Here is an 11,346-nt window from a genome sequence, read left to right as displayed (position 1 = left end):
GCGGCTGCCTCTCAAACCCGGAGCATGCCCAGCAATCCTCCCTAGCGCTACCCCGCACCCGGCCTGCCGGCAGCCCCAGCGGGCGCGGGGCCGGCTGGTCCTGCTCCCCAGCGCAGCCCAGCCCAGCGCAGCCGCCCGCTCTTTTCTTTGCACCGAGTCATTCTTTGCTGCTCCCCGTCCCGCTCGTTTCCCTTCTCCTTGTATGTGATGAGGTGTCAGGGCCGGTGCCGCCCCGGCGCTTCTCCTGCGGGAAAGGCTGAGTGTGACGGCGGAGCGGCTCCCGCCAGGCCCGGCCCCGGTCCCGTCCCGTCCCGGTCCCGGTCCCGTCCCGGCCGCCAGCCACTCTTAGCTCAGGCGCTCGCCAGCCACCCCCGTGCCCGCACCGCGGTCAGGCACCGCCGCGGACGCCCAAATCCAGGGTCCTGGCAGCACGCAGGGCCCTGCCTGCGCAGACAGACGGGTGAAGGCGGCTCTGCGCATGCGCTGCGCTCTCTCTTCCGGCGCTGACCATGGCGGAGAAGGAGTAAGTCGCCGTCCCGCTCCAGCACAATCCGCCTCCATCGGCGGCTGTGGCCGTGCCCGTCCGCTGCCCTTGCCGCCCGCCGCCTCCTGGTGGCCAGGCCTGTGTCAGCGGCACGGGAGGGGGCAGGGAGCGGCCTGGGGCCGGGAGCGGCGGGAGGATGGGGCCCAGCGCGGCGGGGATGCAGCCGCCGCCGGTCCTGTCCCTTCCGCGGGCGGCTGCCGCCTCTTTCCTGCCGGTCGCCGGGGAGGCGGGGAGGGAGAGCTGGGCCCCCAGCACCTCTGGTGGATGGGGGACCCCGGGCGGCAGAGTTCGGCCTGGCTTGGCGGGCGGGCGGTCCGTGCGGCGAGAGGGGGAAATCACAGCCTGGTGCGCTTAGGGTGGGAGCTCTCCTGGGTAATTGTGCGTCTGTGAGCACTGGTCTTGCAAGTTTTGTCACGTCTCAGGTTTCAGAATTCTCAGTAAGTTTAAAATCCTGTGAAATACACTTCAGGATGCTGCTAAGCTAGTTTTTCTCTTAAAGCACCTCATGAAATGCTTATTTGAAATAGATGATTGCTTATTTGAAGCAAGCTTACTTCATTACAAACTGGTCTGTTGCAAAGTAGAGTAAAAGCTTGCCGTTCAGGCGGCCTCGGGTGTTACAGCTGCGTGCAGCTCAGCGGCAAGGCTGTCAGCCTGCCCTGTGTGGTGCAGAGGGTGATCCTCTCAGGCTGCATCAGGGCCTGGTGACAGCGGGAGCAAGGAGGGTGCCTCAGTGAACTGGCTCGAGGCAGTCAGGTGTGTGTATGCGTTGCCTGATGTTTGTAATGAGTAATTTCAAAGTCCAGCTTCTTTCTGTCAGCTAAAAGAACTTTTTTTCTCTTCTAATTTAGGGCCAAGAAGGTGCCGTCCGTTCCGGAAAGCCTGCTGAAAAAGCGGCAGGCTTATGCAGCTATGAAAGCCAAACGTCAGAAGAAGATCCTGGCTATAAAGAGGGTGAATATTTAATGATTCCTTAATTTGAATTGCTTATCTGTTGCAACGTCAGCTGTTGCTGCTGATGTATAGCTTTACCGAAGTTTACAGGATTTTGGTCAAGCATGTCAATATTTTCTTAACTTAATACACTAAAATATGTTTTGAGGTTTTTTTTTTGGTCAGTAACAAAATGGTTGTGGCCAGAGTAAGGGCAAAGTACCTACTTGTCAGATTAATGTTAGTCTTCTGCAAGGCAAGAGGTTATAGCCTCTAGAGGGGTAAGCTGGATGCATGATGACACTGTTCACTGTAAAAGCAGCACTGCTGTGGAACAGTCTCCCAGATTCTCTAGAACATGGCTGAGGATGATTCTAAACTCCATGATACTGTCAGATGTTCTACTGTCTGTGTTGTTTGTGGGAAGTTCTAGAAGATGCTATGTTACTTGAAGGTGATTTTTATGTATTAAAAGACTCATTTTCAATTGATTTCAGGCCCGCAAGGCACAAAGAAAACTCATCTATGCGAAGGCCCAAGCTTACCACAAGGAGTACAGGCACATGTATAGGCAGGAGATCCGTATGGCCAGGATGGCCCGGAAAGCTGGCAATTACTATGTTCCAGCAGAACCAAAACTGGCATTTGTGATCAGGATAAGAGGGTAAGATTGAATACAGATGTAAACGGTCTTATGTTCCAAAGCACTGCAACTGACTTCTCTGTTATCTGCCTGTTTTGAAGGCTTAAATATGCAAATCAAGCTGCTGATGGCTTGGAAAGTTCTTGGCAGTAAAGTATGTGCACCAGGGATTTAATCAAGTGCAGAGTTGTTATGCTGGCTGTTCACTCTGTGGCAGTCCCTGAATTTTAAGAAAAAGACAAAGCTACAAATACCTGCAGACAGTTGTTCTGTGTCATCTTAATTTTGGTTAAATGACATGCCAGTATTCCCTTACATTCTACTAGGTGTTGTTTGAAGTGTTTTTTAACTACTTTGGTGAAGTCTTACAGAAAACTAGCAAAAGGTGGGTCTGGAAGAATCACATTTGGGAGAGCACAAGGATAGTAGTAAATTGCTTCAATATCTTGCTTATTTCACTTTTTTTCATGGAAATGGATCTCTTTTACCTTGATACTGAAATAGAGATAGTAGTTTACTACGCTTGTGTAGTTGTTAAAATGGTCATGTGTTTCATTTGGGAACTGTACTGGGATGCGGATCACGGAGGCTTTTCCCTTATGTTCTTTAGTACCAATGGTGTCAGCCCTAAGGTCCGCAAGGTGCTGCAGCTTCTTCGCCTGCGTCAGATTTTCAACGGCACGTTTGTGAAACTCAACAAAGCTTCTATCAACATGTTGAGGATCGTTGAACCCTATATTGCATGGGGGTGAGTGAGATCAAATCAGGGTGCAAATGTTGAGCACCTTTTGCTGCACTAGACTTGCGGGTTTCCCTCGTGCTCAGAATCTTCTTGTGTCTTCTGTGTCGTTTCCCTGCTTTGAATTGAAACATGATTAAGGCAGTGCTTTAAAAGTGCTGAAATCATATCCAGGCTTGCTGGCTATGATTATACTCTCATACTGGTGTTCTTGGGAAGTCTATGTAACATTTGTTCTCTGTTGTGTTTTTATTTACATTTGGGACACACTGAAATGATCTCAAATTGTTTGTTATGGACGCTTAGTTTGGGGCTGTTAACTTAAAATGTGGCGTGCAAAGATTGACGGTTTGTTTCGGTTTTTTGTACTTAACTGTTTCAGTTATCCCAATCTGAAGTCTGTGCATGAATTGATCTACAAGCGTGGTTATGGGAAGATCAACAAGCAGCGCATTGCTCTTACTGACAACTCCCTGATTCAGAAGCGCCTTGGTAAATACTCCTTCACTTAGCAGAACGAGAAGCGCAGTTGGTGCATTTGGATGATATCTGTGAAGCTGGACAACTATCCTTGTTTGTCTCTGGACAAGAGTAGGGATTGGTTAATGATCTCTGCTGCTGTCTTAATAGCTTAATGTAAAGCAAGCCGGAAGTAACTTTCTTTATAAAGTACTGAAAACTAGCCTAAAGAATACAATTTTAGAATTTTAAATGTAAACTCCTTCACCTTTAGTAGGTTAGTGTAGTGAAAAGATGCTGCAGCAGAAAAGCTTATTCCACACAGCTTTAAAGTTTAAAACTTAGTATTGGACATTGTGGTTTAGACCTTCACGATCTGGTAAAGAGACTTGTTATATTTCCCGTCAGAAGAACCAGCTAGTGAAAGTGATTGGTGTTTTTAGTAAAAGCAGAGCATGGTGTTCGGTTGTCAGGAAGTAGACTGCTCTAGGAGCCTTCTTTTTCAGTCATGCCAGGAAAGAATCAAACACTGATGTCTGTCCCATTTTGGCACTTGATTTGTGTATCACTTCAAACTAGACTGTGTTGTGTTTGTTTCTTTTCCAGCGGAATAGGTAATCGGATTCTAAAGCTACAAGCATCCTGCAATCGGTTTCCTTTTTAGCATTGCCTTTTACAAGCAGTTAACTTGTAACGTGTCACTGAAGACTCTGGAAAGACATTAAGGAAAGATCCTGTTGCATCATTCAACAGCATAAGTAGTTTAGGGAATTGCCTTGAGCTACACATCACTGTTATTTAAGTGTATTTAATGTAGCTTTGCTTCAGAGAACACAGTCTGTTTTCCTAAGACTGACTGAGCGGGGTTTGTTTTTTATTGTTCCTTCTTGCTGGCTACAAATATACAACAGTGGAAACTGATGCCTCTTGCCAATTGTAGCAACTAAGTAATGTTGAGTTGGCTGCAGCTAACCCATTTTAATTGGCAAAGTCAGTTACTGGGTGTCATGATAGTGGTGCTTTCAAACTTTGTGATCAAAATAAGTAGGTATGGCAGTAACAACTTGATAATCTTTAGCTTGTGATTGATCAGTGGCACTGTAGCCTTTCTGAAAACAACATTTCTGAATTTTAGGAAAGCTTGGCATCATCTGCATGGAAGATGTGATCCATGAAATTTACACTGTTGGCAAGAACTTCAAAGTTGTGAACAACTTCCTGTGGCCCTTCAAGTTATCCTCTCCTCGGGGTGGGATGAAGAAGAAAACGATCCACTTTGTTGAAGGTGGGGATGCTGGTAACAGGGAAGACCAGATCAACAGACTCATAAGGAGAATGAACTAATGGTGAGATATGACCAAAGGTTAATACTATCCATTGTTCTGTCTCTGTAGCCTGCTGCCATAATTGGTTGAACATCCAGTTTTATGTATATTCACTCATGTCTGGGTGGTACCTTCAGTATAAAGCTACTCTGGCAATACAGTGTTCTGATTTTATTTTTAAAAATCTTACTAAAACTTAAACATTTGTGAAGAAATAGTGTCTTGATGATAGCTGATATGAATAGGAAGTATAAAGATTATCCAATAACTGATTTTCCATTTACCTATAACTTGTTTTTAAAACTTGCTTGGGTTTTGTGATGGGAAGCCCTTAGATCTTGGCAGAAATTTTCAGTCTTCATTAATGAATTCTTAATGTGATCAAAGTCTTATAAGTACAGCATGGTTTTTTTCAGATTGTCTGATTTCTGCGATAAAAGCCTTTTTAAGATTGAGAGAATTTAAATTCTTAATTTACAACATCTTAATGGTCTAAATTTTCAGTTCATTCAAGCTTCAGAATGATTCAGTTTAGGCTTTCATGTTAGCATGACAGACAGTAATTTTGAAGTACTAATTGTCTCATTTGAATAGGCTATCCTTTAGAAATGAGGGGGTTTATTAACACTTTAAGCAGTTTGTCAGTGACAGCTAAGTCCTGAAGTGTTAGTATCTAGTTCAAACAATCTGTCCTGTCATCTGTTGTTTTCCCTCTGCTGTTCCTTCTTTGATGAAGTCTCTTATCCCAAGCCAAAACAGCTTTTTTCAGGGTTCTTTTACTTCCCTTTCCCCACCCCCCCCCACTAAACTGGCTTTGGTGTTGCCCAAATATTATTTTCAATCAAGGATAAAACGCCTTTTTGGTGTGACAAATACGCTGGAATTTAGGAAAACTGTGTGTTAGGGTGCTTGGAAAGACTTAACAGGCAAAACGCGATTTTCCTCAAACTGATTCCTCCAAAGGCAGAAAGGTATTTTGTTTGGTTTGCTGTTGTTTGGGATTTTGTTAGCTTGTTTGTTTTGTATATTTTTCCCAGAAATTGGATGTGTAGTTTACTTAGGAATTCCTAACTTGTAGAGGGATGATTAATAAAAAAGTGGGTATTGGTGTCACTTTACAGCTTAAAACAAGTGCAGCTGCAGTTTGGATGTATTCTCAGAAATGAAATTTTCTGAAGGGGGGAAGTTGTGGGATTTTTGTTTGGGGTTTTTTTGTGGGGTTTTTTTGTTGTTTTGTTTAGGGTTTTCTTGTGGGGTTTTTTTGTGTTTTTTGTTTGGGGTTTTTTTGTTGTTGTTTTGTTGGAGTTTTTTTTAAAGTCTTCTAAAAACGTTTTTATAGTCCACCAGGCATAGCAAGTTGAGCTCATCAAGGTCTGCTGTGTGTCCAGGGAGCTAAAGGAGACCTAGGAAATACCTTTCTGTTGGACTGAGCTTTTTCCCTTGAAGCTTTTTGTGAGCTGTTCTTCCACTCCCCCAAGCTTCGCGCACGTTGCTTAGTTGTGTCCTTCCGGGCAGCAGCAGGGTTCTAAAGCGCTGGCTACATGGCCTGTGGAAACTTGCACATGAGGAGATCAGTAGCTTACAGGGGACAGTGTTTTGCAAAGCTTTTTTGCTCAACTATGAGAAGAAGTGGGTAACTTTGAGAAGCAGAATTGTAGTTGTCTTTGGTGCCTGGGATTATGTTACATTACTCTTAACTATCACTCTTGTAGAGTTTTGCTGCTGGTGGGACAAACTGTTATAAGTTCAGTACAAGGTAGATGTTCACCTTGAGTTGGGGTATGAGGGTTCATAACAGAGATTTGGCAAATCCGTTTTCACTTTATGCTCCTGCCTGGTTTCTGAGCATAACATGGAAACTGCTGCTTTTATGTCAACGTAAATCCTTTCTTCTCCATCTTCAGTGATAAAAATCAGAGTATCGTGGTCTTGAGTTTTCAGGAGCCTTTTTACAGAAGGGAAGCTTCTAGTTCACTATTGCAGTGGCTATACATGCCTGTAAGGAGTAGTATTTGGCAGAGAAACTAAGAATATTCAGCTGCTTGCTCAAGTTTTTCATTGGGTTTCTAGATCAGCATCCAGTACCTGAAGAAGTGTACCGGAAAGCTGGAAAGGGACTTCTACAAAGGCATGTAGCAATAGGAAGAGGGGTAATGGTTTCAGACTGGAAGAGGGTAGATTTAGATTGTATATTAGGAAGAAATTCTTTACTGTGGGAGTGGTGAGACACTGGAACAGGTTGCCCAGAGAAGTTGTGGGTACCCTCTCCCTGGAAGTTTTCAAGGCCAGGTTGTATGGGGCTTGTAGATGCCTGGTCTGGTGAAAGGTGTCCCTGCCCATGGCCGAGGGGTTTGAACTGGATGATCCAACCCAAACCATTCTATGATTCTGTGATCCCATTAAGAAGTGACCTTGGGGTTTCTTATTTTTTGCTTATAGGTAATTAGTTGTTCTGTTCATACTGCAAATAAACATACCTCTGATGTCTGCTTGTTCTCATTTCCTGCACTTTCTATTCCTGCTGTTTTCCTCCCCTTCTGATTTGAGTACATGTTTAAAATACAAGTAGCCTACATAAAGAAAGTAGAATGTTGAAGTTTCTACTGAGGTAGTGGGCAACTAGAGCAGTAGGTTCAGATGAGATACAGTCAGTATTCTAAGTACTGTCATTTTGAAGGGCCATTGTATCTGAAGATGCATATTTGTTCCTCTTGCCAGCGCATAGGTGGTTTCCTGCTACTTTATTTCTTAACATGTAAGTGATAGTCTCAAATCTTCAAAAATATAAAGACTTAAAGAACTGATTCCTTCATAAAGATTGACGAAGAAGTTAAAGCATAGTACTTGATAACTGAATTTTGACAATTCAGTTTTGGCAATATACTGAAATTCACTAGCTCTGAAGCCAAACTTAGAGGAGCTTGTCTCAAGTTAGCCTTTTGCTTTAATTTTCGTATGTAAGCTGTCCCTGAAATGTGCTGAAAATAAGGTGACTGCAGCAAAAGTGAGAATAAGCACAATGCCTCAGTGGATCTTTAAATGATCTTGTTCCCCCCACTATGCTTTTAGACACATAGGAAAAGAGATACCAATAATTCAAGGTAGAAATATTTATCATATTAGTTCAGACACTTAAAATCTGTGTTTAGAGTGAAGAGATGTTTATAAGTCATTTCTTGTGTGCAAGACTATTTGAAGTCTTCGATCTAGTGGAATAAAATTAGTACTTTCAGCCCAAAATATAAACTGTAGAAATGTATGATTTCTTCGGCTGGCCAGAGTAGTTTTGGATTTACAGATGTCTAATGATACTTTTTTTTTTTCCATTTCAGATTCAGATGTCCAGCAGCGATATTTTAAACTTTGGGCCGGCAATAAAACCGTCTTGCACAAAACGGTGTGTCATACTGATTGGTCTCTTTGTGATCCTCTTCTCTAGTGGTGCTTGCTAAGTTAACTTTGGAGTAAGCTGTTTCAAAGAGGCTTTTGATAGTTTGCATTAACAGTATATAGTTAACAGTTTCCCCTTTTGGAGGGAGGAAATCTGGAACCCTTCATGCAGTCAAGGGTTTAGTTTTTGAGTGGCAACTGTTGTGATTGCAAGTACAATAAATGGCAAACTGTGCTCTGAGCTGTATGCTGTTGAGTGGACAGGGTTCCTGCTTAGTTGGAGTGAGTGCACCTAGAAAACTGTGTGAGATTTTCCTATGTAAAAAAGAGTGAAGGGCAGATAAATTATTTTTAACATGTTAAGATCCTGATTTTAAAATCATAGTCATTACTTTCAGCTCTGAGCAACTTCAGTTTTTGGGGTTTTTTTCACTCAAGGAAACATGAGAGAGTTTACAACATTGCAAATTACTTCACACATTCTAGATAATTAGTCAGGTTTGCAGTGGTTTATTTCAGATACTATAGAAGTGGAGACAACAGGATTCATGAGGATATGAACCATTGTTGCTGCTGTGTAGGTCTAGCAGAGTACAGATTATGAACCAAGGGACTGGTAAAATGCATAACTCAACTTGTGGCCACATTGACTTCTCATCTTGCAAGTGCATTGCTGAAGGACCCTCAGCCTGCTGAGACCTTTGGTACAACAGATCAACAAGTTATGCCTGCTCTGACTGAAATGCTGCTCTGTTTGAGGCAAGTAGTGTTTACACACTTTACCAATGAAGGATGTCTAAACATTGCTGGCATTGACATTTTTTTCCCAATTTGGTGCAAAAGCATATTTCTGCACTTCACAGCAGTGTTTATTAAAGCTTGTCAGAAGCTAGTTTTGTTTTTTTAAATAACTCATGAAATTATGATAGTGGCTTAACTGAAACTAGCTGGGTGCCTTTGCTAATGTGTTAGGACACTGGCAGAACAGTGTTAGGTCAGTGTTTGCAGATACTTGAAGAACTGAGTTGTAAAGCCTGTGTTAAGTGACAATTGTCACTCAAGCTCCACAATCTAGTAACACAGCTGCTTTTGTCTAAATATGGAAGTACTAACACCTCTGTCCATTTAGGCTAGTAACTTTGCGGTTCCTTACAGCTCTTCAGGGCTTGTAATTTAGACATTACCAAAATGTGCTTGAAAATGGTTTAAGAGTGAATGAGGTGAAAAGTTAAAATAATTCATTTATTAGGCATCTTTGTAAAGTGATACATGGTATGTTTTACAAGGAAGAAGCATTTTCATAAAGTTGCTGGATGAAGGCAGGGAAAAACATGGCACTATCCTAGGAAGACTCAGTTTCTGACTTGATCTTGTAGGAGTACAATCTGACTCAGTTTAAAACTGCACCGGTTGGCAATGAAATCCAGATACCTGGGGCGTACCTAAGCGAAGCTGTTGAGTTAAAAACAATATTCCTGTCTCTCTGTTTTCATTGGTAAAGACATATTCTAGTATATTGACAGAAAAGCATTTCATAGATTTAGTGAAGCTATACAAATGAATAGCAAACTTTCTATGATAGGTATAGAGAAGAAAAGATTAATTAATCATGAAGTTAATCAGTGCTGTAGGACTTAATTTGTCTGATAAGAATGCCCTGAAGGTCCCACATTTTGATTAAAATAATACATTTACCAAAGCATTAGTGTGGATAAAGTTAATTTGGTCTTCATGGTACCCAAGCAACACATTTTTCCTGCCCCTGAAATGCACTTTCAGATAGCAGCTGCAAAATGTTAATAGCTGGTATGGAAACCAATACTAAAGCATAGCTGTGTTTTAAGCTGGTAATCCTGCATAGCAGGTTGCCTGTACTAGCACCCCTTTCAGCATTTTAATACTGCTTTTCAGGCTTTACAGAAACTGTTCATAGTTAAGGTCAGAATTTGCACTGGAAATGAGGCACAATCCATTCATACAATGCTTGAATAGTTTTGGAGCATTTATGAGGAAATTTGAGTTAATGGAGCTGATGAAGACAATCACTTGGTCCCTAAACAGAAAATAACATTGATTCTTTGTCAACATTCTGTGATAAAGTTCAGGCTCTTGCAAACATGCTGTTACTTTCTCCCAGACCATAACTGCCAGCTGCTGACACATTCTGGAATAAAACTCCTATGAACTCTTAACCTCTTTCAGAATGACCAACATCTTCCTTTTTGTCCTCAGAACTGAAGCCAGAAGCTTTACCTAATAGCTATTGGAGGAGCAACAGGAGATTGAAACTCTAGCAACTCAAAAATTTTTCAGGCATGCTGCAGTTTATAGGCTTTACAGTTAGCTGGTGTTCCTTTTTTTTTGCTGGTGTCCAGCTTGTACAGCTTGTTTTACTATCACCAAGTATAAAGTCATACATCTGGAAACAGAATGGGAGCCCATCCCAAGAATCAGTGTTTTGAGAGAAAGTTAGGAGATGTGATGGATAGTCAGCTGAACATGAGCTCCCACTTGGCCAAATGCAATTCTTGGATGCATTAAAAAGAGAATATCAAATGCTATGAGGGAGGCAATACTACTTTTGTTCCAGTAGTGCTTATACTAGTGCCAAATGCAGTATCTAGTTCTTGTGCCAAAAATCAAGCACATGCCTTATAATAACTTGGAGAGCTTAATTTATTCACTTTAAAGGCAGACATGGTTACAAAATGAGTATCTACCTATAATTACCTCCGTGGAGAAAAGTAGTTTGATAATAGAGAATTCTTTGATCTAACAAAGCTGTAATAGGATGAAATGTCTTGAAATTGAAGCCAGATACATTTCAGCTTTAAGCAAGCAATTTTAATGGTAGATAATTAGTGGAACACTTAACCAGCAGGGTGCCAGATTCTTTGTCAGTGGTCATTTCTAAACTGAGGTTTGGGCTTTTTCTTCCTTTAGAGCATATGCTATACTTGGAAGATGTGTTGGGAGCAGTCCCAGAGCCTCTCTTAGTCAGCAGAAGTTACTAAATGCTCTTTAGGTACACAGGGGTACAAGTCAGAGCCTTGTTTTAAGATGTCTGGGTACCCAGAGTAGACTTCAAGAAGGTGGATGTTGTGTGTGTGACAAGGGAACTTATATTAATGTAGCAAGTTGCCTAAACCTTAGCATAAGTAACTAGTATAAGGCTCAGGAGTGCCATGGTAGGACTTCACGTACCCTTTATGGGCTTCGCTGCTTCTGCCTATTTGGAATCCAGACCTCACAGCCCTCTCCAGGACTGGGACCCATGTGTGTTTTTGAGAATTAAGCAGGTTTTGCTGTCTGT

General features: G+C 42.2%; 1 protein-coding gene across 1 annotated transcript; it reads left to right on the top strand.

Moving 5' to 3' along the window:
- The first annotated feature begins 419 nt into the window (after nucleotides 1-419).
- On the top strand, nucleotides 420-8,038 carry RPL7 (ribosomal protein L7). The gene is made up of 7 exons (XM_051612570.1): nucleotides 420-523; nucleotides 1,396-1,498; nucleotides 1,975-2,141; nucleotides 2,731-2,868; nucleotides 3,242-3,351; nucleotides 4,454-4,664; nucleotides 7,976-8,038. Exons 1-6 carry the CDS (start codon nucleotides 510-512, stop codon nucleotides 4,660-4,662), a joined length of 741 nt encoding a protein of 246 aa, XP_051468530.1. The 5' UTR covers nucleotides 420-509; the 3' UTR covers nucleotides 4,663-4,664; nucleotides 7,976-8,038.
- The last annotated feature ends 3,308 nt before the right edge of the window (nucleotides 8,039-11,346 follow it).

Source organism: Apus apus, chromosome 2, assembly GCF_020740795.1.
Source record: "Apus apus isolate bApuApu2 chromosome 2, bApuApu2.pri.cur, whole genome shotgun sequence".
NCBI classification, from domain to species: domain Eukaryota; kingdom Metazoa; phylum Chordata; class Aves; order Apodiformes; family Apodidae; genus Apus; species Apus apus.
The sequence above is the reverse complement of the archived record's forward strand: the minus strand, read 5'-3'. Positions and strand labels throughout refer to the sequence as shown.

Excerpts from the sequence above, each read along its gene's own strand:
- RPL7 (XM_051612570.1), top strand. Across the intron at positions 1,499-1,974 it reads AGATCCTGGCTATAAAGAGG|GCCCGCAAGGCACAAAGAAA; the intron begins GTGAATATTTAA and ends AATTGATTTCAG. Across the intron at positions 2,142-2,730 it reads TTTGTGATCAGGATAAGAGG|TACCAATGGTGTCAGCCCTA; the intron begins GTAAGATTGAAT and ends TATGTTCTTTAG.